At 43.0% G+C, this 26,667-nt stretch overlaps 2 protein-coding genes across 3 annotated transcripts; one reads left to right on the forward strand and one right to left on the reverse strand.

The window, feature by feature from the left end:
• Positions 1–1,447: 1,447 nt before the first annotated feature.
• fmoda (fibromodulin a) lies at positions 1,448–6,933 on the reverse strand. 2 transcript variants are annotated; one of them, XM_084542336.1, is made up of 6 exons: positions 6,886–6,933; positions 5,914–6,296; positions 3,815–3,937; positions 3,135–3,275; positions 2,769–3,036; positions 1,448–2,619 (listed from the first exon to the last, which is right to left on the reverse strand). In XM_084542336.1, exons 2-6 carry the CDS (start codon positions 6,277–6,279, stop codon positions 2,468–2,470), a joined length of 1,050 nt encoding a protein of 349 aa, XP_084398462.1. In that variant the 5' UTR covers positions 6,280–6,296; positions 6,886–6,933; the 3' UTR covers positions 1,448–2,467. The 2 variants fall into 2 exon arrangements, with proteins under 2 accessions (XP_084398462.1, XP_084398461.1); XM_084542335.1 differs by lacking the exon at positions 6,886–6,933 and having other exon boundaries at positions 5,914–6,422.
• Positions 6,934–15,394: 8,461 nt separating this feature from the next.
• LOC311487391 (lumican) lies at positions 15,395–21,442 on the forward strand. The gene is made up of 5 exons (XM_084543647.1): positions 15,395–15,632; positions 17,081–17,412; positions 17,522–17,846; positions 19,164–19,481; positions 20,627–21,442. Exons 2-5 carry the CDS (start codon positions 17,107–17,109, stop codon positions 20,776–20,778), a joined length of 1,101 nt encoding a protein of 366 aa, XP_084399773.1. The 5' UTR covers positions 15,395–15,632; positions 17,081–17,106; the 3' UTR covers positions 20,779–21,442.
• Positions 21,443–26,667: the final 5,225 nt, after the last annotated feature.

The raw sequence follows: 26,667 nt of genomic DNA on the forward strand, positions 1-26,667 counted from the left end.
GTGGGAAACTTTTGGACCTGGCATTCATTGGTGTGGATGTTACTTAGACATGTAGCACCCACCTAGACCAGACCAGACACCCCCACCCCATAGCAATGACACTTCATGATGGCATCAGCATGCGGCCTGACACACACACAAAAACACTTTAGAAACAACTAAAAAAAAAAAAACATGAAGAACAGCACAAGGTGTTGACCTGTCCTCCAAATTCACTAGATCCCAAACTGATCAAGTATCTGTGGGATGATCCACAGAGGCCCCTCCCCTCAAAGGCCCCCCCACCCCACTATCAACATCCTGTTCCCAGACGCCACAGGACACCCTCAGAAGGCCCATCATGTAAATTCTCTGATGAGTCACAACTGTTTTGGAGACACACGGTGGTCATAATGTTATGCCTGATCGGTGTTTGTCCACTGTGTTGGCGATGGATACCGTTAGCGGCATAATAACGGTGACCAGTGTTTTTCCAGTTTCTGTACTGAAACTGGTAAATTTCCCCTACTCGTTCATCAGATGGAGCCTTGGTTAATGACTGATTTACCTGCAGGTTAGTTTGACACTTTTTTACTACTTGTTCACGTTTCCAGTAATTACCATGTCACAAAGAGCACATTTGACCTTTCTACTGGATGTGTTGCCAAACAGAACTGCACCTTTTCTCATTCTTAGTGATCAGTTACCATAAGATTTGGTAGTAAAATAATTCCCCTTTCCCCTCAGGAATAATTAAATGCTCCATCTATCTATCTATGAGCCTTAACATCCCTGCTCAGCGTGCTTGGCTCCTACATGGATGAATGTGGCAATGAACATATGACAAATGAAGAGGGAGTTGAATTACTTTTGGTATAGATGAATTTTACCCTATTTGAACACAAATCCTCCTTTTAATCATTCCCTTGCTTGTAGCTTGTATCCCCCTCCCGTGTTGCACAGTTATTCTGACAGCCCTGGGACTTCATCTCTGCACGGTGTTGTCATTGCAGCTGTGGTGTCTCAATGCTCTTCAGCGCGTGTCCTCAGCTATTGTGGCAGATGACGTTTGACCACAGGCTAACCACTAAAATATTCCCCATGTGTAATGACACACCGTAATGATACAGTGAAAAATTATAAATATAGACATCCTGTGTACTCCTCTGACCCTCCCACCACTAACTGGGTGACACATACAGAGTTTGGCCCTGATGCAACAGCGCATCATTATTCACATGAACATATGCACGGATGCATCTCAGAACAAGTATGTCTAGAGGTCATAAAGAGTTAACTCCCAATAAACATTATCTAAAAATAAAATTATCATTCAGAAGGAGTGAAAAGGAAATGCTGGAGACACGGTGTGAAAAAGGATGATGTGTTTTTTCTGTTGTAAAGAGAGATTGAAAGAAGTTGGAGCAACAACCGCACAATGACTGCTAAAATGATCACATAACTGTAAAGGCATTGTGGGAATTTCTTTATTTTCTGCCTTGATTAATTCCTTTGTGCCCATTTAAGAGCATTCCTCTTAGAAGTGTACATGTTTCTGTAGATTAGTCTGTAGAAAAGGCATCCTCCTAATCATAATAATTTGCTGTGGCAGGTCAGTTCTTTGAATTAATTTACTCTAAATATTTTACAGTCCATGAAATTCTTGAACCACACGAAGAATAGAGGACCACATGTGCAACGCATCATAAATAAGACAAAAAAGTGCACGGATCTTTCAAAAATCCCAACCTTTATTTATTCTGCAACAGGCTCATAAAACCCTCTTGTCTGTATAATAATCAGTCCATGCAATGCATACAGCAATACAGGATGGAAAGATTGTATTCACTTGATATTTTCAAAGTCTCCGAGCACAGAGAAAACAGAAACAAGAAGTCACAGCATCGTTATGACCAAGACAAAATAACGTATCCGACTGCACTAGGATATTTTCATGCAGCAGACATCATTGTAAAGTGTTATAGTGTTCTATCTGACTCTGATATGAAATGACACAATTCACATTATACATGATGAAAAAAAAAAATCATCAATTTATGGAACAAAACAAAAAAAAAGGCACAGAAGAAGACAAATAAAGAAAAAAAGAATAGCTTCAAACTACAAACACTGGTTATAAAGGTCATTGATCCTCACGGCAAAGTATAAGTAGGATCAGGGTCCAAGAAAGGTCATGTGTGGTTTTATTTTTTGATGGATAAAGGCTCATATAACTTGACCAATCAGATCAAAACATATTATTTTTAAAGGACAGCTTTGTCACATATGAAGCTCTCACTATTGTGTAAAATGAGGGTGTTATAATAAGAACTGCTGCCACCTGCAGTCAGCAGTAAACCATATCATCGCCTCGCTGTGATTTGGTTTTTGCAATAGTCACAAAAAGAAAAATGTGCCACACTGTGGGTGTACGTTGTAAATTGAGCCGTGTAAGCAGATTGCCACAAACTGTGTGTCCCGTGCCCGGTCAGACCTCGATGGAGGAAGCCTGGCGCAGGCAAAGGGACGACTCTGAGGGGATGTCCAGGCGGCTGATCTCATTCCCATCCAGTCGCAGAGTTTGAAGTTTGGAGAAATTTGTCACGTCCACAACGCTGCAGAAGCTGCCCACAGTGAACTCTGCAGACAAAGGACAGAGAAGAGGGGGATTGTGAAGTTAATGTAGGTATAAATCCAACAGCAGTACAGTAACTACTCCAGTGAAATTACTCCAAACATAATTGAGCAGAAATTGTGATATTTTATGATTGTTTTCATCAAGTCAGAACCTTTGATCTGATTGGCTTGCAGATAAAGATGTTGCAGTGTGGTGCTGACGGATGGGATTCTCTCTAGCTTGTTGAAGCTCAGGTCCAGCTCTACCAGCCCGGTCACGTTAAAAGTGTTCGGGGGGATGCCCTTGTCTGTTAGCTGGTTGTGGGCCATCCTCACATACTGCAGCTGGGTGAAACGGCCCAGGAAGCCCTCGGGTAGAGAGTCAATGGAGTTGAACTCCACGTAGAGCTGGTGCAGATATTCAGGCAGACCATCCGGAATCTGGGACAGTTTGCGAAAGTGGACAACATTGTCACTGATGCTTGCACATTTGCTTCACAGGGGCATTTGTAAAGACACACACACACACGCACGATTACCTTTGTCAACTTGTTGCCACTGATGTCAAGCAGAGTGAGGGATTTCAGAGCCTTCAGTGACGAACCCATGTCTGAGACGGCGTTGTCGTGGAGATACAGGATGGTGAGGTTATCCATTCCCTCGAAGTCTGCAGGTGTCACCTAAGCAACGGTTGCAATAATTTTAGCTCTTTATGGATGGAAGCATGGAACCATATTTGCTAACTTCAGCACGCATTTTAAATTGTGCCCCCGTGCCTCTCTGTGAGGGCATGTGGTTTTCATCCAGACAGTCAGCAAAGATCTAGGCAACATTCTCAGGTCAAATGTGGTCTGCAAGGTCCTAACCTCTGCATGAACGCTGAGTGTTTATTGGGTACCACGAAGAAGTGTGCCCTAATGTTGTCTAATGTGATAATGTGAATGTTGACAAGTGCCTGAATCAGCACTTTTGTTCTAATGGTCTTTTTACCACTTAAGGGCAAGGAACCATATATAGTAGCGTCACTGTCTTTGATTTTTTTGAAAAATGTCCCAAAAGTAAAAAAGTCTTCGTATACCCTGCAAATAACACTCCAGAGTGGAAATTTTTGAATTTCCAGGTATTTTAATGAGTGCCTTATATAGGGTTAAAGTGTAATGCCTCTCCTGTTGTGCAACTAACACATGGTGCATGAATATAAAAGTGTGTTAAACATTACCTTTTCAATTTTGTTATGGTTGATTCTCAGGTCTCGCAGGGAGGAAGGAAGGTTTGGAGGAATGCTGGTCAAGTTGTTGTGCTGCAGATATAAACGCTCGAGTCCCTCCAACTTCAGAAACACCTACAAGTTTATGTGGAGAACCAAAAAACGTCCGCATAGTAGTCAACCAGAATGAAACCAACTATAAAAGACCCTTGTCGCTAATTTTCATTATTGAAGAAAGAAAGAAAATGGGTCTCTGGAAAATACTAATTTCCCCTGAAGTGATCAGATGTGCATGTCATTGTCTGTGTTTGAGCTCCAGCAGGAGAACACGGACAAGCTAGCCAAACGTGTATCGTATACGTAGGTGAAGAGCGTGGTTTTAGCAGGGCCAGTATAGACCAATTGCGTCCTTCAACACAACTACGTCACAGTGGTTAGCTGGAGGCAAAACAAGAGCAGAATAGGAGGATATCGCTCACTTAACGTGATCAAAATTTCATCTTGCTGTGTTGACAGGTGCCGTATTTAAAGAAGAACGGTTACTGGCTCCAAACTGATATTTTATCATATACCAACTGCCTCTCCGAAAAAAAAAAAAAGCTCCGCAAAACCTGTGGTTAAATGGTTAAAAGTGTGCACTGCATATCAAGTAAGCTTAAATAAAGTATTGTCTTTTGTAAGTTTGGGTACTTCATTTAAGATTAGCCATGCACAGCTAATCACAAATCAGCGCATTAGATAGCTAACTGCTAGTTTTATGTCTGATACCACTTGCTAGCTCCCAATGGAAAGTTAGCTAACGTTACAAATGATATGCTACGCTGATAGCCCAATAGCAAAATTAATTTGCTTCATATTTTGTAGGAGAGGCTTATATGGATGCAGACAGCCCAGATTTCATCCACTAAGTAATAATAAATTATAAATTAAAGTAATAATATTGTCCAGCAGCTGATGAGCTAATTAGCCATGTAGCATGCAAACCTATGTTGGCAGTGCACCAGTGTTAGCTTCGTTAACGAAGACATAAAATATGTGTCAACGATAATTTTTCTGTGACGCTGACGAGCTAAAACTAATATAACTTCTTTAAGCTCAGCATTTGAAGGATGCTGCCTCAGCTGCTGCAAGAATGCTAACTATGAAGTTGAATAAGTCTTATCCAGTGTTGTCAATGAATGTGTTCATATTTTTATGAACTGTGAACTGGACGTATCATTTTTCCAACTGTGAACGTAGACGTGAGTTTCGCTCAGTCTGGAGGGAAATAACGACGTTCACCCCCCGTTCAGGAAAAAAAAGAAAAGAAAAAAGTTTTACAACAGTTGTCACCCGATTTACGGCATACAGCATGTCTGGTGCAGCTGAAAGAGAAGCCGCTTCCGGCACTGCTGAAGCAACTGATCCACCCAAACATTTGAGTTATTTCCTAGTATATACAGTCATTGGTTATTCAAAAAAGCAGCACAGATCCTGGTGGAAAAAAATGTCAAAGACTGGGAATGGATGGGCAGGTCAGTCAGAGATTCTATTGAACAAGAACTCAAACTAGTTCACTTTTATCTGTACGAACTGAACTTTGAACTAGTTCTCGTTTACTAAGTAAGTACTTTTCAAGTTGCTTTTTTGCACTACATGAAGTTATGCTGCCGTCTGCTGACTTTTTACTGACACAGATCTGAGCAGTGTACATAAATGTCGTTCGTGGCATGAATCCTTCTTGTGTATGCTACCTTTTCTATTTATCTGAAATGTAAGATCCAACCTTAAATTAGCGAGGGCAGCACGTCATGCTGATATCCAACTCTTGGATGGGACATGTAGCATCATACAGCCCGTTACCTGGATTCAAATTTCTCCTACATATAGAAGCATAACTTAATTGGTCTAAAGTGACATATGTGCTATTAATATTGTATCTGAAGACGACAAATAAAACTCCAAAATCTGTGGCTCTAATCTAGCAGTTGCTGTCTCACTCAACAGGTATGTTTAATACTACTTTATCTAAATAAGTCGAGTTTAAATCAATTAATTATATGTAGACAGAAAGCAAAGCATCATCAAACCCACATTTTTTTCCACATTGCCCTGACCAGATGTAGGTTTACCTTCTTGCCAATGCCTTCAGATGTCAGCTGGTTGTGATGCAGCATGAGCCACACCAGACTAGTTGCGTTGGCCACAGCCGCATCAGGCACAGTCGTGATGGCATTGTTCTGGAGGTACAAGTATTTTATACGGGAGGGGATGATTGGCATGGCTGTCAGACCCCGCCCATCACAGTACATGGCAACAGGGAAGCCGGGGGGGCAGTCGCACTCCTCGGGACACTCCCCTCCCGAGGAGGATGCCTGCAGGGAGGCAAAAGAGTATCCATGGCCCCACCGGCCATACAGCCAGCCTAAGGGGTCGTTTCCATGGGAGAGAGAGAGTGGAAGCAGGGCAGACAAGAGGAAGACAAGCACCGGACGCATGGTCACACAAATCTTCACTGTAACACAGAGAGACAGTGGCGTGAAGGACAAAATAGGAAACAGCATTATTTATTTTCCACATTTTACACACATAGATGAATGTATTATTGGCAAAGTCATCTCTTACATGCTGTGATACTATACAGAGGTTAAAAATAAAGTTTGAAAAATTCATTTTGCAAAAGCACAACTCTCCATCCCGCTTTTACGTAACAAACTCTTGTCTTTCAGGAATTACTTTTCCCCAGACCCTCAAACTTGACCTCTCCCATAATCCTACTGATTTCAAAGGTTCAGTCGAATTTTAAGTGCAGAGCGACATTGTTTTGGAAATGTAACTGCCTGCAGAGAGGCACATTCCTGAGGCTCTTATTCCACGGGGAGCAAGGAAAGATCTGCCATGAATGCAAGTTTTGTAGATGCTTCTCATTACTGTCTGGTAATTGTGGGAAAGTATTCAATAATTACCCTCTACCTGAAAAAAAAAAAAAAAAAAACCTCTCTATCTGACTATCATCACGTCATTCATTCGCCTTCTTTAAGGTTTTATAGACAGATACATATTCACACACACATATGCATGCACAGACACACACACGCACCTACCTGATCAGAAAGACTGGCCCTCTTTGTGCCCTCTCTCTCTCTCTATTTCTCAGAGTGAGCTCAAGACTTGGAGGGGACTCTGACAAAAATTTCTTTCCTTCCCTCCCTGCTCTCCTTTCCGTTGTGCCAGCCCCCTCTCCACCCCTCTTTCTGTTCCTTTGCTTTTGATTACTTCCACCCCCTTGTCCAGTCGCCTGCTCCCCATTGTGCTGGTTCAGGAATGGCCCACCAGTGCACCCCACTCTCCACTCGGGAGCCTCTTTTTCCATCAGTGTGGCTGACATGAGATGCTGTGGAGAGGGGGGGAGGGATCGGGCCCCCGTCTGCGTGCACATCCATGTTCACCTTTCTTCACAATATTAAACACATTTGCACCTTTGCCATTGAGTTCTTTGGCTCATTGCATCAGAATTTCTGGTGGTAAAGTATAAAAAATAAAAAACAGCAAACAACAGCCCACTTCATCAGCTATTGTTAAAGCACCTCAGGGACAATCAACAGAAACACTGGCTCAAGATTTAACACCGAACACCGAAGGTATATGTGTGCAGAGGGAGAAGGTTATGCATTCCTGACAATATTAAAGATACTCCATGCACAGGCCACTATTTGCATGATAATGTGTTTGTAAGAATCTGCAGAAGAAGACCAGACTGTGCAGAACAAGGGTATTTTAAAGGACATTTAATATTGCACACAACACAACATGTTTGTAGGATAAAACACAAATAAAAGGCAGCGTTTCATAGCTGTTCTGTCTGCAGGATGTAAGCCACACTCAATATTATGAGATTTGCCTTTGATTGCATTGTCCATTGTTTGGAATCAGGTAAATGTGTCTGGTTCTACTTCTGAAACTGTATTTATTTTTTTCAGCATGCCAGAAGACCAAGGCATGCATGTCTTCTACACGCTGGGGTAGAAGACTTGCATACCTTTGTCAGCACACGGCTTTGTGAGGCTTCTGTGTGAAAAAAAAAAAAAATAACATGAACATACATATGTAGGAGGATAAATCATTACTTGAATATACAGACAACTAAGACTGTCATTCACATGGTGTTTAGCCATCGTCCCTGTGCCAGACAGAGTTTAATAATCGGGGGGTGGATCCAGCTCTCTTTGTTCCTCTCCAACAACTTAACATCTTGTAAAGGGTTAAATGAAAACATGTGTGACAGTCTTCATATGTTGTCTGTCTGGGCTTGATGTGGGCCTCTTCCTGCCTCTGCATCTTCCCTCCATCTCTACCTCCATCTGAACCAGTGCTCTCTTTTATCTTTCCTTTCTCCGAGCAGCTGTGAGTTAAGACTATTTTGTCTTTAACCATCTCCTTGTCACTGTGTTGTTCGTATAAGTTGGCTGCGTCAGGCCATCAGGGCATCAAATCTGTGGCTTTTCAGTCCCAAACTGCTCCTCTAACCACTACAGCACAGCTCCCCCACAGTTTAACCAAGAGATCTCAAGACAGTCTATTGTTACAAGCATGTTGTGCATGCTTCAACCTGCGATGTAACGTGGAACCGTGGGTTGCTCCACTTCACTTGTTTCCTCTCTTCCTGAAAGTTTAGCGAGAGGATTGACACCAGACTGCGTGGTAAATGTTTTCTTCGGAACTTTCCTCTTGGCTCTGAAAACGTGCACATTAATGTAAACTATGCTAACATGTGCAGCACTGGTGCGCACATTAATAAAACCCTGCAGGGACGGAACTGATCTCTACATGTGGCAATTTGTGTCCCAGGGTGCAAGTGAAAGCTGGCTTTAATGTTACAGTTCATTCTATTATGAAGGAAAGCAGAGATCAAATAGAACAGAATAGAATAGAATAGAATAGAATAGAATTATTGCCATTTGCATAGGTACAAAAAGTAGAGGTACATTAGAATGCTTGTGCAAGGTTTCCTGAGTAAAAGGTACTTAAAGGGGAACTACTGTTTTTACAACCTGGACCTTATTTCTGGCATAAAATATGATTGTTTACTCACCTATATAACTTTGGTGTCATTTGTAGTCATTCGGGAGATAATTAGATCAGCGTATATCCATGTAGTGGGAATGACTGGGGCACCGAAACGCAGCCTCTAAATAACGCATTATCTGTCGCGAAACTCGTTCATTTCACCAATATTTTGTTATGATACGCTAGTGCTATTCCCAGTTGAGTCTGGAGTTACCTGTTATCATCATCCAGGGTCTGTAGATTGACCTACAGACCCTGGATGATGTCATCTCTGAGTGCTGCGCGAACCTGCGACGGGCAGCTTGTTTACCTGTAATTTGCTACTGCTAGTTTTTTGCAACATGGCTGAATATTTTTCAGATTCTGAGGTTGTGGACGAACCATAGCAGTAGTTCTCAACGGGGAATAGCACTACCGTACGATAACAAAATACTGGTGAAATTAACAAGTTTCGCGGCAGATAAAAGTCCTCCTCCCTGCTCTTAACAGATCTCACCTTAGGAGTTCTCTTAAGAGCTCTTAAGATTCTTTAGGAATACCTTTTATCTTTACCGGGATCTACTCTTAACTTTGAATTTTTAAGAATTTTCTTAAAATTTGGCCACTAGGAGCAACTCTTTGCGCTAAGAATCTTTAGGAATACAGCACCAGAAGTTTTTCTGGCAGAATGTACGCCTCGGCCTCACAGAGCGGTGTTTATGCTAAGATGAGCTAAACAAACTGAGTCCTAGCATGAACATATCCGTGAGTGGTATCAATCTTTTCTTTTAACACAGAAAATGACCAAGATCCGCACCATCTTTGTTCACGATCAAAGAGCGGCCCTGTCAACACTTGTCATTGTTAAAGGGCCTCCGGACGAACTGAATGAAAACGTCTGCGTGGCTGCGTGCTTCACACATGCCACAAAGTGTTTTTTACTGTAGCCGTTGTGTCTGCCGTCTGACAATAAAGGGCTTTAAACTTAAAAAAAAAAAAAAAAAAAGGGGGAAGAAGGAACAACCAGATGTCCACACTGGAGGATGGCGTTTCCGTAGGCGTCTGTGGACACCAGATGCAGCAGAGCAGATCTTGTCAGTGCACTGCCCGTCCATGCAAAGCACTCAGCAGACATTTTTATTTCAAAGCGGCTTTATTTCTCTTAGATAAGAGGGGATGTGTGGGTCAGAGTTTAGCACCTGTGAAATGAACCTGATTGAACTGCAGCTCTTTATTCCTCACTGGCGTCGTTACGAGCCTTTTGTGGTTAATTCTTCACCCAACATCACAGACCTGTCTTTTTTTCTTTTTTTTTTTTACGAGACCGTTACTCAGATAAAGTCCACTGTGCATGGGACAGAAAGATAAGGTGTCAGCGTAAACAAATGACACAAGGAGATGTCAACGAGGAATAAAAGGTGCAGCAGTAATTAGAGCGAGAGAAATAGATTCTTAGACTTCAAAGTAAGAGGCCATGCTGGACTTTGGGTAGCTGCAAACTCATCTAGCCCCCACCCATGTCTGTCCCCCACCCCGTCCCCTGAGCAGCGCTGGGCAGGGATCACAAGATCAGAGGATCTAACCCTTTCAGCTCTGGCTGTGAACTCTTTCGCAGGAATGTCAAAGAAATGTTTGTCCTGGGAATCTGCTCCAGAAGAAGAGCCAGACCCAGATACAACTAAAAACAAGGGTATCACAAACTATCCGCAGCATGGAGCTTGTGTACATTGAGCAGTGTTTCACACTGATTAAGTGTTTATGGCAGTCAGATGTTCTCTCGTCTGGCTGCCATACGCGTTCATAAAAGGCAATAATACATTTGCAATAACAAAAAACAGTTCGGTTAAGTGAGACGAGATACTGGAAACCCGTTTGCTTGTAACCAAAAGTAGATTGTTTGCACGGAGAGAGCTCACGAACCTTGTCGAAAAACTTCCACTTCTGAGGCTGTGAATACCGCAGAATGCCATAAACCCCGTTTGAAGGCAGCACAATTTACAACAACAAAATGTAGAGGAGAAACAATCAACAAATTCAGATTCACAAACAAATTACCGCCGGCTCTTGACGCGTAGTGGTTCTCATTTAACTACAGCTTCGGTCCACCTCTCATTTTCTGGACTCTAACCTTAACCGTAACCTTTACGTGCCTTACCCGGCTCTTTTACAAACCTTAACCAGAAGCCAGTGGTAAACCTTGTGTGACTTTTACCACCTTAGTGTGATTTATGCAAGTACACACACACACAAACACACACACCCTGCAACTACCAGCACATCAACAGCTTTTATGAAGTATGCGTGACCTGTTTACTCATCATATGCTGCAACAAAATGTATTTAAATCTAATTTTCCCCTCCTACGTATTGTTAAACATGCTATAAAACACTCAGCAATAAAGAGGATGCACCAATACTTTAGTAATATGGAGAACTTGAAGAGATGAACTGGAAGGAAAGATGGTCTTAGTGGTCATGGGACAATGTGGCTCCTGAAGGTAACTTGAACCATGGCACCCCAGGGCACGGGGGCAGCAGAACCGTGCAATAGAAAGCAGATGTCCATGTACACACACACACACACACACACACACACACACACACACACACACACACAGAAATCACACACAGATGTTGAAGATTACACCACGTCAAGCGTCTCATCTTTTTCTCATACTGATGAAAGCGGCAACTTTTTTTTTCTTTCTTTTCTTATGTAAGGGTGTTTTAATTATGGGTCTGAGTTTTTATGACTTGACCAGTTTCAAATCTCTTGTGATAAACTAAAAAGGGAGACCTCAAACTCACACTAAAGGCTGTCCTGGCGATCCTGTGGTCTGAGATGCATGCAGCTGCAGCGTCCCCAGCCATGGATGGCAAGAGAGAAATGAAATGTGAAGTCTGAAGTGAAATTCAGCACTAAGAGAAAGAGTACGGCTTAAAAAGAGACATACATACAGATGATACTAAGGAGGATTTAGCTCATCAGTGCTTTTTTTTTTTTTGCCACCTTGCACAATCGGTTTATGTCATGTATTTGTATTATTGTCTCGCTCATATCCCAAGAATGTGTGTGCTGTTGATTAATGAGGAAACAGAGCCCTCTAGTGTAAGTGACTGGAAATGTTGAGGGATGGAAAGAGGACATGGAAGAATCCACTTAGATGCTGTTTTTGGAAAATAAAAATCACGTACATTAATCTGTTTTACATTCATTTCCATGAGACCTTAAACCAGGCATTCATGCTCAAATTTTAAACGTGATCATTTATACTATAAGGCAGGTCTCCACAATGTAAACTGTTTGATTTTTACCAGAAACGTTTACGCAAGCATGAATGCGAGGTCCTGAAAGTGGTTATATATAATAATTAATCACGTCTTCAGAGCTTTTTAGCATCTTTAAAATAACTGCATCACGGTCCTCAGCTCCTGGTTTGATTCTCTTCTCATTGATCTATAATCAGGGTTTCCACAGAAGCTGTTTTTAGCACAAAAGATTATTCTTTGCGCACTGATTTCCGAGACATGAACAAAAGAGCGTTAGACTTTGGATATTCTTCTTTGTTAATCACATGCAAAATGAGTTTTGCCTACACTTTCTGCATCCTCAGATTCAAGCAGTTGGAGCCTGTCCGTTCGCACATTGGGAACTGTGCGAAGTAATGTTTGACTCATTTTTTAAGGTGTGAAAATCATCTCCGTACAAGTTGTTTCTTCTTCAACTTGACAGTTAGAAGAAATAACATTATTCTTGCTGTAAAGACTGTTTACAGTGAAAATACACATAAAGCAAAGTGTTCAGGCACTGAAAGGAGCTACCCTGGAGCAGAGCCAACAGAAGGGGGAAACAGGCCTTTCCCTTTTCCATTTTATGACCAGATGGAGACACGGAAGAAGAACACACAGTGTGTAGGATGATGTGAGGAGCAGCCAAATTGCTTTTGACACATTGTTCCCTTTCTTGTTCATGTTTCCAGAAACATTCAACGTACTCTTAGAAACCAGTTTCGAAACATCACATAGATTAACCAGAAATCGTATTAATAAGAAAGAGGAGGAATGTAAAAAGACAATATAAGAAGCAGAGGATACACATCAATCAGGCACAACATTAAAACCGCTGACAGAAGACAGTACAATGTTCTGCTGGGAAACTTCTGGACCTGGCTTTCATTCATGTGGATGTTACTTAGACATGTAGCACCCACCTAGACAAGACCAGGCACCCCCACCCCATAGCAATGACACTCCTTGATGGCAGCAGCCATCCCCAGCAGGATGCAGCCTGACACAGACACACACACAAAAACGCTTTAGGAGCAACTAAAAAAAAAAACATGAAGAACAGCACAAGGTGTTGACCTGGCCTCCAAATTCACTAGATCCCAAACTGATCAAGTATCTTGATCAGTTCACCATGGTAACAACGAATCTAAAGTTTCTATCTCTAAACATTCAGCCGCGGATGATTTGGCAGAAACTGTATTTACTGGCGGGTAACAGCAAATGGAGCTTATTACACAGAACTCTAGTCAGACAATAAGTGGCCCTTTTCTATTTTTCTGTGAGCAACTGTGATCTGACTTTATGCTTCGGCACAGTGAAAGGAATTGGTTACCTCGCTACGCAACCTGTTGCCTAGCGATGATCCACGATCCAAATAATAAATCTGTACCAGAATACCTGGTACAGATATCCACGATCCAAATAATAAATCTGTACCAGGTATTCTGGTACAGATTTATTATTTGGATATCCATGCTGCCCTGATGATAAATCCTGATGATGAGCTGCTGAAATTACCTTTAGTGCCACGACCACCTGTTTGATATTCAGCAAAGACTATCTTTATCCTCACTCATTCACGACTCTCTACCTCTTCCTACGTCTCTAATCAGCTTACCATAAAGGTTTCCAGCTCAACCATTCAACTTTTGCCCTCATGTCAATCAGACAATTATTGCTATGAAACTTTAAATATGTGCTTGTCCTCTGTTGTCAGCTGTCGTTTCAGTTTAAACCACAGCAGTCCTCTCATCTCATCACCACCAGAGTCTAGACCCAGGGGGGTTTCTTACTTCAGTTTACGAAGTAAAATCGTTACTGTTCACTCATAAGAAATGTTTGAAATGAACTTGGTAACTACTGGACGACAGACAGCCATTCATTTTGGTGCTGACATTTACGTGCTTCTTAATTTTTTTAGGTAGTTAATTTTGTGGCCAAATATCAATTTAATGAAATAGCACCACATTACTACGTGCCTAAGCTTCAGTACCGATCAGAGCTAATTAGTAAATACTGTCACACCAACATGCTAAACAAAGAGATTTAATATCAAACCTGGTTAGCATCAGCTCATTATCGTCGTCGTCGAGGCCACGCACCAATCTGCTTCAGTCAAAAAAGCTTTTTTGACAACACGGCGTCAGTGAAATGTGCACCTGGAATACACACACATATAATCCATAATCTACAATACTGGTCCGTACGGATATTTCACTAATGGGACCACACCTCAGTAGGTACAAAGAAGCTTATTTTGAGCAGGTTAGAGGGAGGGAAAGGTAGGGGATGGGATGAAGGAAGATGTAGAGACCGATGAAGGTCCTCTGATGTTCGGGTGGAGGAACCCGGAGAGTGAGATTCAGGGTATGGGCATATCTCTGGAAGTTTCGGCTCTGTGTGCCCCCTGTAAAGAAGAAGAAAGTATGAAGAGAGAATTCTTGTTTGAGAACTGAGCCAAACGGGCCATGAGAGGTTACCCCTGCCTATACAGGTGGATTTGTTCCTGAACCTAAATTATATAACTTCATAAACTGTAAGCTAAAGTGCTGCAGTTTGCCATACATGCAGAAAGTGAGGAGGGCACACATGTTCTTTTGTGGTTTTTTTTTTGTTTTTTTTTGGTGAAAAGAAAACGCTCCGTCACCTCCTTGCCCTCTCAAAAACTAGTTCTCATAATAAATTTGAACTCCACTGTGGGTGAGATTCTTTTTGGGTTTCCTAGAGGGAGCTCTTCACAAGCTCTGATCAGGAAATAATTACCCCCACTTTTTTCCGTCTTGTCCCCTCCCCTGCCTCTCTCCCCCTCTCTTCACACAGCGCTCCCCTCCGATTTGGGGCGAGAGGAATCTGGAAACGTTTTTCCTCTCCTCTGGACGCACACACACACACACACACACACACACACACAGAGAAACACACATGCAGTTTAACACATGCAGACAGACACACAAATACACACTGAATGGTCTCCTTGGCTCCCCAGGTACTTTGAGCCTCGATCCGCCTCCAGGCAGAACACCTACTCTCCACTCAGTCGTACAGATATTCACACGCACACAAGAAGATAAACTTGAATACTGATCAAAAAATTCTCAGATTTCCTGAAAACACTGCATCAACACAATTCAAATCCAGCTGCAACTCATTTCCTTCTACCTCTTCCCCGTCCGTCTTTTGGTCTATTTTTTTTTTTTTTTTGTGCATGTGTGTGCATCACTACTGTGCAAGCAAACATGTTTCAACCAAATGTGTTCAACTGAGTTGCGAGAAGGGGAAAGGAAGAAGTGAGTTAGGGAAGATTATGGAGGAGGTCTGGGGTCTGGGATGTGGGCAGCGTTTGAAGAAAAGGAATGTATCAGGACAGTGGGCAAACGTTGCTGGTAGCTGGAAAACATACACACACACACACACATCCAAATGCAGACACACTGACACACACTCCTGTGCAGCTCTCGAGGGTTTCACTGGGAATTTAAGACAACCTGCCTACGTTGTGCCGCTCCTGATCAAACAGGTAAGTGCCAGTTTGCTGTTTGTTTCTTGTCTGCTTCGATTTCCTCTTTCTGCAAGGCAGGCAAAACTGGAAATGATCAAAACCACAACGTGTGGTTGCTGAATTACAGTAATCTCTTGGCAACAGTCTGCTGCTGCTGCTGCTGATGCACCGATAGACGGCACAGTGAGTGAGAAATGCCAACTTTAGCATTGCAAACAACATCAAGTCAAACTTCCTGATTATGCAAACCCTTCTTACAAATTGGTGTGTTATACAGTAACTTGGTGCATGTGTGTGCGTGTGTGTGCGGGCGTGCCTCCATGCACAAGTCTTTGGGTCTTCCCCTGATATTCAAAAGTGTGAAAGCAAACACGTGCACATGCCAAAGCAGTCGCTGGCACCTGCGCTGCATTTCCATTCATCTGAATTTGTTTAATAGACACAAACTGCAATGATTATGTTTGGGCAAAGTTTTTCATTTTCAATTTCAAAAATTCCTTGAAGTCCAGGTCACTCCTTAAAGAGGAGCTTACTTTAATGCACTTTCATTCGGAGGCAGATTTGACAAGATTAAACGTTTGCAGATATGCGTGGTGCTTCAAGTTGCACGTTGTTCAGCAGGCAATGTTCACCATGGTAACAACGAATCTAAAGTTTCTATCTCTAAACATTCAGCCCCGGATGATTTGGCAGAAACTGTATTTACTGGCAGGTAACAGCAAATGGAGCTTATTAAACAGAACTCTAGTCAGACAATAATTGGCCCTTTTCTATTTTTCTGTGAGCAACTGTGATCTGACATTATGCTTTGGCACAGTGAAAGGAATTGGTTACCTCGCTACGCAACGTGTTGCCTGCAGGTCACTATCTAATCTTTCCCAGGAATGTTCCCAAAGAGTTTAGTTAGTGCCTAAGTGTAGCACCAATATATAAATATTGAAATGCATTCCTGTTTTTTCATTTATTTTAATAAAAACGCACGTGGATTTCAATATTTATACTTAATTTTCTGGGAATCCAGAAACAGAATTAGAGTCTGGGGATCACCAGTCAAAACCAGTCGGCGTAATCCTCAGTGGAACATTAGTATCTGTACAATATATCGGTTGTTGAGATGTTCAGTATGCTCTTCAGTATCTCCGTGGCAGGTCCAAACAAATGCAGCAGAGGTTAAATTGGTCAAACTCCAGACACAATGGATCCTAAATCTCCTCCACAACATGTTTTGTTGCTTGTCAACTGATGGGTAAATACCCACATCAGACTCCAGCCTCAAATCTCCCAGGTTTTGGTTAAAAACATGTTATTCCCAAACCCAAGTCAAGACCCTGGGAAATCACAGAGACGCCACCAAGACCCTTGAAAAAAAAAAAGACAAGATACGACTTTCACACGCTCAAAGCCCTGGCTGGTTTTATGACAGGCAATTGTAAAATCTCAGATAAGCCTTAACATTTATTCTACAGGAAACATCATCTCACCAGTCATCTCCATGGCTCTCCTGTGCTGTGCCATGTTGGTGCTACTATGTGATTTTGGTTCTGCCACCACCACTGTTGCGGTCGACGGGGACTACGGAGGCATTCCTCTGTGGATTAACCGCCTGCTGGGTGAGCCCAGTGTGCTGAGTCTGCAGGGCCGGATGGACCCAGCCTGGTTCCGAGCTAATAACCCCGAAGCGTGCCCTGAACAGTGTGACTGCCCCATCCAGTGGCCTACAGCGCTCTACTGTGACCACAGAGGCCTGGTGGACCTCCCTGACCACATGCCGGACAGAACTGAATACTTGTTTCTACAGGTGGGAAAAACACAGACACGGACACTGAGCATGTGTTGTCTTAACGGTGGTCAGCCACAAACCCATAGTGGTTTTCCATTTACCATTGCACTTTACCGTGTATTCCCAGGGAAACAACATCTTGTCCCTGTCCTCCTCTGACCTGGCCAACATTACCGGCCTTCGTTGGCTCATCTTGGACAACAACAAGCTGCAGAGCGACACGCTGGAGCAGGCGGCTCTGCAGAACCAGACCCGGCTCCTCTACCTCTTTGCCAACCACAACCACCTGAGCTCGGTGCCGAGGGATCTACCAGCCGGACTCAAGCAGCTGCGGCTGGCCCACAACAACATCAGCAGCATCCCCCCAGGAGCTTTCCAGAACCTGAACAACCTGACGCTGCTCCTGCTGCAGGGAAACAAACTGCAAACCATCACAGAGGGAGACCTCAAAGGTGGTGTAATATGTCACTTCCTTTCTTTGCACATGCAGAACTGACTGAGGATGGGAAATGATCGACCACAGCACAAAGAAAACAAAACTATTGACACATTAAAAAAAAAAAAGAATTACCATTAGGAAAGGCAAACATATTTTTCATCAGGGGTGATGTAATTATTTAAAATCACTGATCACAGTATAATTTGGTTTTTAATATGTGAAAAAGCTCTAAATACACAGATCAGGCATAACATTATGACCACCTTCCTAATATTGTGTAGGTCTCCCTTGCACCTCATCAGACTCATCAGAGAATGGACATGGGCCTTCTGAGGGTGTCCTGTGGTGTCTGATAACAGAATGTCGTTAGTGGGGGGCCTTTGAGGGGAGGGGCCTCTGTGGATCATCCCCCAGATATTTGATCAGTTTGGGATCTAGTGAATTTGGAGGCCAGGTCAACACCTTGTGCTGTTCTTCATGTTTTTTTGAGTTGTTCCTAAAGTGTTTTTATGTGCTCTAGAAGCCATTGTAGACAGTCGGGCAGGTGGTGCAATAAGTTGGGTGGCTGAGGAGGATCTGAGTACGTGAGTGTACTCTCAGATAGATATAATGGAGCTTGGTTGTGAAGAGCCTTGAAGGTAAGTAGCAGGATCTTGTATTCAGTGCAGGATTTCACTGGAAGCCAGCGTAGCTGCTGAAGAACTGGGGTGATATGGTCCATGGAGGGAGTTAGGGTGATGATATGGGCTGCAGTGTTTTGGACCAGTTGAAGTTTGTGGAGACACTTAGACGGTAAACCAAAAAGTTGTGGCTGTGTCAGGCTGCATCCTGCTGGGGATGGCTCCTGCCATCAAGGAGTGTCATTGCTATGGGGTGGGGGAGCCTGGTCTGGTCTAGGTGGGTGCTACATGTCTAAGTAACATCCACATGAATGAATGCCAGGTCTAAAAGTTTCCAAGCAGAACACTGAATTGTCACAAGATGGTCAATGTTATTTACTTCCCCTGGTCATAATGTTGTGGCTGATCAGTGCTTATAAAAAAGAGCCAATTAAACAAGATTTTAATACCTATAAAGACATACAATGACCCTGGCGTCGGTATCTAATAATAATGAGGAATACATTCAGTTGGTTTAGAAACTTCAAATTGTTGCATGATTACGTACAGTATCAGTCATCTCTGCTGTAACTAACATGACTGTTCCTCTTACTTGAAAACTATTTAAAAGCATGAAAAATTACAGTATTTTCTTTTCCATTAGGTTTACATTCTGATTTCTATCATTAATGTTTGACTGAGCGCATTAATGTCTGCTTGTCGTCTTCTAGGCCTGTTCAGTCTGAACCTGTTGGACCTCAGCGGAAATTTGTTTTCAACCATCCCCAGGCATTTACCTCCCTCCATCCAGCAGCTCTACCTGTCAAACAACTCCCTCTCTGGACTGGCTGAGGACAGTTTTGAGGGGTTTCTCAACCTCAAGTACCTTCGTTTGAGTCACTGCGGCCTGAAGAACCTCAGCATCCCCCCGCAGGCCTTCAACCACTCCAGCTTGGTGGAGCTGGATCTTTCTTACAACAAACTTACCAGAATTCCCACTGTGCCCACCACTCTGCAGTACCTGTACCTGGAGGCCAATGAAATAAAAGGTGAGGGGCAGATACGAAAAGAAAACAAGTGCGAGCATACTTTTTACCTAATTTCTCACACATGTGCACACATTCATGCATTTTACCTTAGTGAGTTATGGGGCTGAACACCTGGGGAAGTGGGAGAAACGATCCTGTGATGGAGAAGTAGAAATGTGGAAAATGTGACAGGAAAACTTCACAGACCCGGCCTCTTGGAACTCTTCCAGCCCCCGTCGCTGCAGGACACTGCAGGAAGGACACGGGAGGGGTTACATTCGAGCGGGTGGTGGGTGAAGGCAGAGGAGGGACATGGAAAGAAAATAAGTGAGGAGAGGGCGGAGGAGAGAACCGGGGAGGGAATATTGGTTGGTTGGAAGAGGGGAAAGTAGGTTAGCAAGGAGGCGAGGAGAGCGGTATGAGAACATCTGTGATGGATTCAGAAGTAAGAGTGCCAGATGAACCAGAAGCACACACTGTTCCCCTCTTCAGTCTCCCCTTTCCTCTCTCTCTGTCTGCTCACCATCACTTTGACAGAGGGGACTTATATCACGGCGCGGCAAGCCTTTACCCAGGAGCCAAACTGTGACTCACATGGCCATCCAGCAGCTGTGAGCTGGTGTTCAGTTTTGGGTCCCGGTTTCTGGCAGAGTGAAAGAATTTATTGTTTCTTGATCCATGATGTAGCACACGGTGCACCAGCGAGTCAGGCAGTCAGTCAGACAGACGGGCAGCAGAACACTTCCACAAAAACACACACCTCATCGTCTAGGTAGCAAGCCTTCGGCTACTGCAGTTCCTGTCTGCCAAGGGCCCGGGCTGAGAGAAACTCCACGACTGAAGTGTCAGAGAGAAAGCAAGAGGGGGCGTTGTGGTTTCCTCTGCCTCTGTTTTCACCACAGCACCTGTCTAATGGTAAATGCAGACTCTATGAGAGGAAGGGGGACATTTGCAGGGTGCACAGAGCGGCTTTGATATGACGTAATGTGACTGCAGCGCTTCACCGTATTTGCACAGGACTTACACATGATACGTGATGTGTAATCAAAGCTCTCTATACTGGCTAGCGTCTTAAAAAATACAGCAGTAGCCAGGTTGACATCGTACAGGTAAATGTGCGCGTTTTCAAACAAAAACTCTTGTCTGTTTTTCTCTGTTCCCTGCAGAGTTCAGTGTGCCCAGTTTATGCAGAGAGGTGGGACCTCAGTCCTATTCCAGGATCAAGATCTTACGATTGGATGGAAACAAAATGTCCTACGAGCAGCTGCCCCCTGACTGGGTCTTCTGTCTGCGTGTGCTTCAAAGTATTTACATTTGAAATATATAGAAATAAATACTCTAGATATCCAGCTCGTGATTTGGGAACCCGGACGACTCAAGACCAGAGAACGCCAGAGAAAACTTTAGAGCTTGGCCTCAACACGAAACCAGCGTGATTTAATGCGAAAAAGTAACAATCAAAACTGCTCTCAAAGAGCAGCAGCGCAGTCCCATGAGCGTCTCTCCCTCATACTTCCACCCTTTCCAAGTTCTGCCTCATCAGTCTGCTACATCTGTGTGTTATTAACAAACAAGAGCAGCGTCTCGTTTCTGACCTCACTGAATGCTGAGCTCTGGTTACACTGAGCCGCTTCGGGGCAAAGGGAAAACACGCCCGAATGGCAAAATCCAGTAGCTTTTCCCCGTGACAGAATCTGACTCAGTTATAGCTGGAAGATGTTGAACAGCCACGCAGCTGGGCAAAGAAACACGCTTTACTTGAGGCATTAAAGTATTAACACATGTGTAAACCTCTTTTTTTTTGTTTTAATAAAATGTTGTTACTTGAAGACTGATGCCCATGATCCTTGCCACGAAATCTGATTTGTGCATTAAAGCAGAGAAATAAAACGGAACGTCGTATGCCGTGTACTTGTCTCGTCTTGCATTTGATTCACATTGCACCTTATAGAAAGTGGAATTACACAAATCAGATTGTTTTGTAAGATATGCATGGACAAGAATGCATCTACACTGAAAAAATGAGTCACAGAATGGGCAACGAATATTAATAAGCATCAGCGATGATGACACGTCAGCAACAACCTCCAAATAAGACTTTCAAAGCTGCCGCAGTCTACCACACAATATCCGTAAATAAATTTAATCGAGGACACACAAAACGCACCCACAAAATGCAGGTATGTAGTGTATAAAGTGTAAAAAAAACCCAATGCACGGTCCAGTGTGACTCTTTCTCGAAACCTCGGCATTAAAGGATTCGACTTCCACTTGTGTGCAGCGCTGGTGTGCTCCGGTTCTTGGGCCTGTGCTTCGTCTTAACGTCATCTCACAGTTTGTTTTGGAGGAAGCTTCCAATCGAGTAGAGCCGGTGGCCGTGCTCCAGCGCTGTGTAGACAGATACAGATGTCAGTGGCGAAAAATGTGGATGCTGCCGATGGTGGTAAAAAAAACTAGAGATTTCTCCAAGTGAGCGCTTTGTGATACTTGGAAGTGTTTATTTGGAAAGAAAATTTAATGTATAGCTGCGATTTGGTGTCTTATAATTATAACACCCTTACTGTATCTCTGCATTTATGCAGCAGGTGATAGCAGCTGACGTAGAGTTAATAGATGTATTTATGCCTGCTACAGTCTGAGGCGGATCAGAGAGTGTGTTTATCTGCAAAACCCGAGTGAGTTATAATTTCCTGCCACATGAAATACTAATATAAATACCATCTGTGTCATCTCACAGACCATGAGGGATGAAAGAATGACCCTCAAAGCAGTGCCTACTGTTATAATCTCATGTTGCTTCTCTCGTAATAACAGTACTTCCTAATCATAATGAGCTCATGATTGTGACTTCTCCTTTTTTCCCATGGTTAGAGGATACAGTGACCAGGCATAACATTATGACCACCTTCCTAATATTGTTTAGGTCTCCCTTGTGGTGACTCATCAGAGAATGGACATGGGCCTTCTGAGGGTGTCCTGTGGTGTCTGGCAACAGGATGTTGATAGTGGGGGGCCTTTGAGGGGAGGGGCCTCTGTGGATCATCCCACAGATACTTGATCAGTTTGGGATCTAGTGAATTTGGAGGACAGGTCAACACCTTGTGATGATCTAAAGCGTTTTTGTGTGTGTGCCTGTGTCAGGCTGCATCCTGCTGGGGATGGCTGCTGCCATCAAGGAGTGTCATTGCTATGGGGTGGGGGTGCCTGGTCTGGTCTAGGTGGGTGCTACATGTCTAAGTAACATCTACACCAATGAATGCCAGGTCCAAACGTTTCCAAGCAGAACACTGAATTGCCACAAGATGGTCAATGTTATTTACTGTCAGTGGTTTTGATGTTGTGGCTGATTGGTGTATGCAGCAAACATTTCTGAGCTGAGGGGGTTCCCTCATAATTGCAAAACACTAAATAAGAATTGTGAGCTGTGTAATTATGGAATAGCTCAGTGCAGTTAATATAGAGGGTGTGTATGTCATAACATTTCTTTTAATGAGAAGAATGGTGAAAGCTGAATTTATTTTACTTTACTTGCATGGTGATAGAGAGCACAATGTGTAATGCTTAAGGGTAAAATAAAACTGAATTTAGATTTCCTGGTTGTTACCTACAACAGGGACCCCAAAACATTTTGGTTGGTGGGGCCATTAAAGCAGAACAATGTCTATTTTTGATAACTTATTACCGAATTTACACTTTGTATGTTGACTTATAGATAGATTTCCTTTCAGATAGTTTCCAAAGGCTCCAAGAGATAAAACTGTGTAATATTTCACAAACAAATAAATAAATCATAAAACTAATGACTTTTAAATTACGTTATTATTTAAAACGTAATTATGTTTCCTTGAGATGTGTTTTCCAGGAGACAAAGTGTGCAACACTGGGATACAGGTACTTACCACCTCATTATAGACTTTGTACTCTGTACTAAGTATTTCTCTCTCTCTCTCTCTCTCTCTCTCTCTCTCTGTACCATTACAAAATCCACTACTATATTTTCCGAGTGACACCATGTCTTACAACTGCCGTGTGTGTGTTTGATGGTCTGATCAGATTGTGTTATGTCTGGACCCGCTTTTACACTTTTACCAGAAGCAGGAGGCACACACACCCACCCGCACCCACCCACACCCACACACACACACACACACACACCCACACAGAGTCCCTTTGACGGCTGAGAACTAGCCATAAAAGTCTGCGTGAGCTTGTTCCAGAGACGACCAGCCAGTAGTCTGCTGAATACTTCTGAAGTCATGGTGGAAGGAGACGAGCAGGAGGAAAAAAAACTCACTGGTTCCATGTTGCCGCTGAAAGGCTGTAAACACAATATGAGCCACATCATGGCGCCTCAAAGGAGCAAATTCGGGAAGTGTACTTAGTCACTTTCCTTGATGACGACACTTTATTTATTTGCTCTGACCAATACTTCCCTACTTGTACATGTAGTATTAGCAACAAGTACGGTGTACCGGTGGCTCAGTGCACTGCAGTTAGAGAAAACACGTGCAAATAAGGAAAATGCGTGCACCGATTTGTCAACATTTATAAATTAGAAATGCTGCATGTGCATTTATTCATTATTTATTTATTAAAGCCTTTTTTTTAAATGTTCCTGCACCCAGTAGAGCACATACATATAACTACTATTGTGTTTGATTTTCTATTTTTTGAATTTATTTGGTGTTTTACTTTTTTATCTCTTGTGTGCACTGCCTTTTGGACAGTGTGCTGGTACAACACAGGTAATTTCCCCCACTGTGGGATAAATAAATATATCTTATCTTATCTTATCTACTGATGAACATGTTTCTTCATTTGTTTGTGTTTTGTCTGTGCCCCTACCAACAGGCATAAGCTCTATTTAGTTGCCCTGGTTAGGTTAAGGCGATGCCGTTATGGTTCAAATGCTTAAAGTTACAGAAGGGTAATTTTTTTAAAAGAAATCTTTGCATTAATGAATCAACTGCAGTTTTCCCATGTCAGAATCTGGTGTTTTCTCAACCCCTCCCTCCACCCTGACCTCCTCCCTGCGAGCACACTGTGGCCACTAGAGGGCGCATTCTCAGAGAAATGTAATTACCGTTCGTGATAACGTGCTTACACATCTGAGGGCTTAATTCTAGTTTTTATTTTTGTTCATTTACTGTTTTGCAAGCTTCCACCTTTAAGACAGACCTCTACCGCATTCCTCCTTTTCAGAGCCGTGAAGCGCCGGGATCCAAAATGAAATCCAGATTTATTAGGAGCAACAACAACGGCGGTATTTTAAAGGGAACCACATTTGAAATATGGCGCATAGCTTGTATTAGTGAATCCTCACTGGGCGTCTCCCAACTCCGAGGAAGAAGATGCAGATGTGTAAGTCTTTCAGGAATCGTCTTCTGGCTGCGGGATTTATGCTGCACAAGGAGGCACCGTATAGCAAGATGTTTAATACCTGAAAGGCTGCCTGGTACGTCAACGGTAGTCATGAACCACTACGTGAAGGTGCTTCTTGAGGGATTCATTGTTATCAGTAATCATTCCAGAGTCATCTGCTCAGCTACGAGAATCTAAACAAAGATTAAGAAAAGGAATGTGAAATAATATTTAACAACTGGTGTTTAAACTATTTGACATTCAGCTCTGAGGGGTATGTGACCATGTTTTTATGATTTAAACAGACGATATGAGTTCTTACTCGTTAAATTGTAGGAACAACACTAATTCATGTTAGCGTTTCACAGTCAAAGGGATTATTGTTACAGGCATTTAAGACTGAATAAAACTCCAACTGGTGGAATCATTAAAGCTCCGGCCGTTCCTCTCCTCTGAACTGAACTCTGCATTGGAAACCGCCAGTCAAAACAATCTGCTAGGAAGCTCTGCCCGGTGTCGACGCTGAGAGCTGCAGAGGTCGAGACGCTCACGAGACACTCACTTTCTGTCGGCACAAAACATTTCTATCAGTGTCAGATCTTTTGGTTCTCACTAGAGCTGCATTCGCTACTATCAAGGAGGTTTTAGTGATGTTAACATTTCCAGAAGGTTCCAGTTATCGAACTGGAGCAGCTGAAAGACTTATTCATGGACTCAGGCGGACAAACCACAGTCGGTAAAGAAAGACTGACTGTTCGTTTCTTCCTTCATAGAGCTGGGGAAACTCTTTCAGCTCATTGTTTTGATTTTATAGTCTGTGACTTTATAGTTTTGGTTGAGATCAGTCATCACTTGTGTAGCACATACACTGATCAGGCATATCATTATGACCACCTTCCTAATATTGTGTAGGTCTCCCTTGCACCTCATCAGGCTCATCAGAGAATGAACATGGGCCTTCTGAGGGTGTCCTGTGGTGTCTGGAAACAGATTGTTTTTATTGGGGAGCCTTTGAGGGGAGGGGCCTCTGTGGATCATCCCACAGTCAACACCTTGTGTTGTTCTTCATGTTTTTTTTTTAGTTGTTCCTAAAGCGTTTTTTTGTGTGTGTGCCTGTGTCAGGCTGCATCCTGCTGGGGATGGCTGCTGCCATCAAGGAGTGTCATTGCTATGGGGTGGGGGTGCCTGGTCTGGTCTAGGTGGGTGCTACATGTCTAAGTAACATCCACACCAATGAATGCCAGGCCCAAAAGTTTCCAAGCAGAACACTGAATTGTCACAAGAAGGTCAATGTTATTAACTTCTCCTGTCAGTGGTTTTAATGTTGTGGCTGATCGGTGTATGTATGTAATATTTTGTCCAACCTTAGTTTGCCTCTCCAGTTTATATGAAAATTGGTAACTGATCCTTCATTTACTTTCATAATCACAATAATGTGCAGCTCACCAGTAGATTATAGTTTTACATTTTCCTTCAAAGTTAGTGAATTTGGAGGCCAGGTCAACACCTATGCTGTTTTTGTCACAAGATGATATTTACTTCTGTCAGCGGTCATAACGTCATACCAACAGGTATCAGTACTCTGTATTCATCATTCAAAGGTGGAAACCAGAAGAGCTGCTATTAACCAGGAAGCTACGAAGAGCTAGCTATCGGATTATGAGTCTGGCAACACGCCGCTTGGATTTCATCAGAGGCCGTGTTTCAACCGATCGAGAAAAAAAATATCTTCTGTCCTTCATCACATATAGCCCGCCTAAATGATCTGATTGGCCCGGCAGATCTTTGCTGAAGCATACCCACTTTGCAAACAAATATATATGGGGAAAGTTCATCTGGCTTACAG

This window comes from Chelon labrosus (genome assembly GCF_963514085.1).
Source record: "Chelon labrosus genome assembly, chromosome: 4".
Taxonomy (NCBI): Eukaryota; Metazoa; Chordata; class Actinopteri; order Mugiliformes; family Mugilidae; genus Chelon; species Chelon labrosus.

What these genes read in the sequence shown, in the direction of transcription:
- fmoda (XM_084542335.1), bottom strand. Translation starts at nt 6,345, where the DNA reads ATGCTGTTTCCTATTTTGTCCTTCACGCCACTGTCTCTCTGTGTTACA. An exon ending in ACCATAACAAAATTGAAAAG is followed by an intron (nt 3,276 to 3,814) that starts GTAATGTTTAAC and finishes ACCGTTGCTTAG; the next exon opens with GTGACACCTGCAGACTTCGA. An exon ending in GCAAGCCAATCAGATCAAAG is followed by an intron (nt 2,620 to 2,768) that starts GTTCTGACTTGA and finishes CTTTGTCTGCAG; the next exon opens with AGTTCACTGTGGGCAGCTTC.
- LOC311487391 (XM_084543647.1), top strand. Translation starts at nt 17,107, where the DNA reads ATGGCTCTCCTGTGCTGTGCCATGTTGGTGCTACTATGTGATTTTGGT. An exon ending in CACAGAGGGAGACCTCAAAG is followed by an intron (nt 17,847 to 19,163) that starts GTGGTGTAATAT and finishes GTCGTCTTCTAG; the next exon opens with GCCTGTTCAGTCTGAACCTG. An exon ending in GGAGGCCAATGAAATAAAAG is followed by an intron (nt 19,482 to 20,626) that starts GTGAGGGGCAGA and finishes TGTTCCCTGCAG; the next exon opens with AGTTCAGTGTGCCCAGTTTA.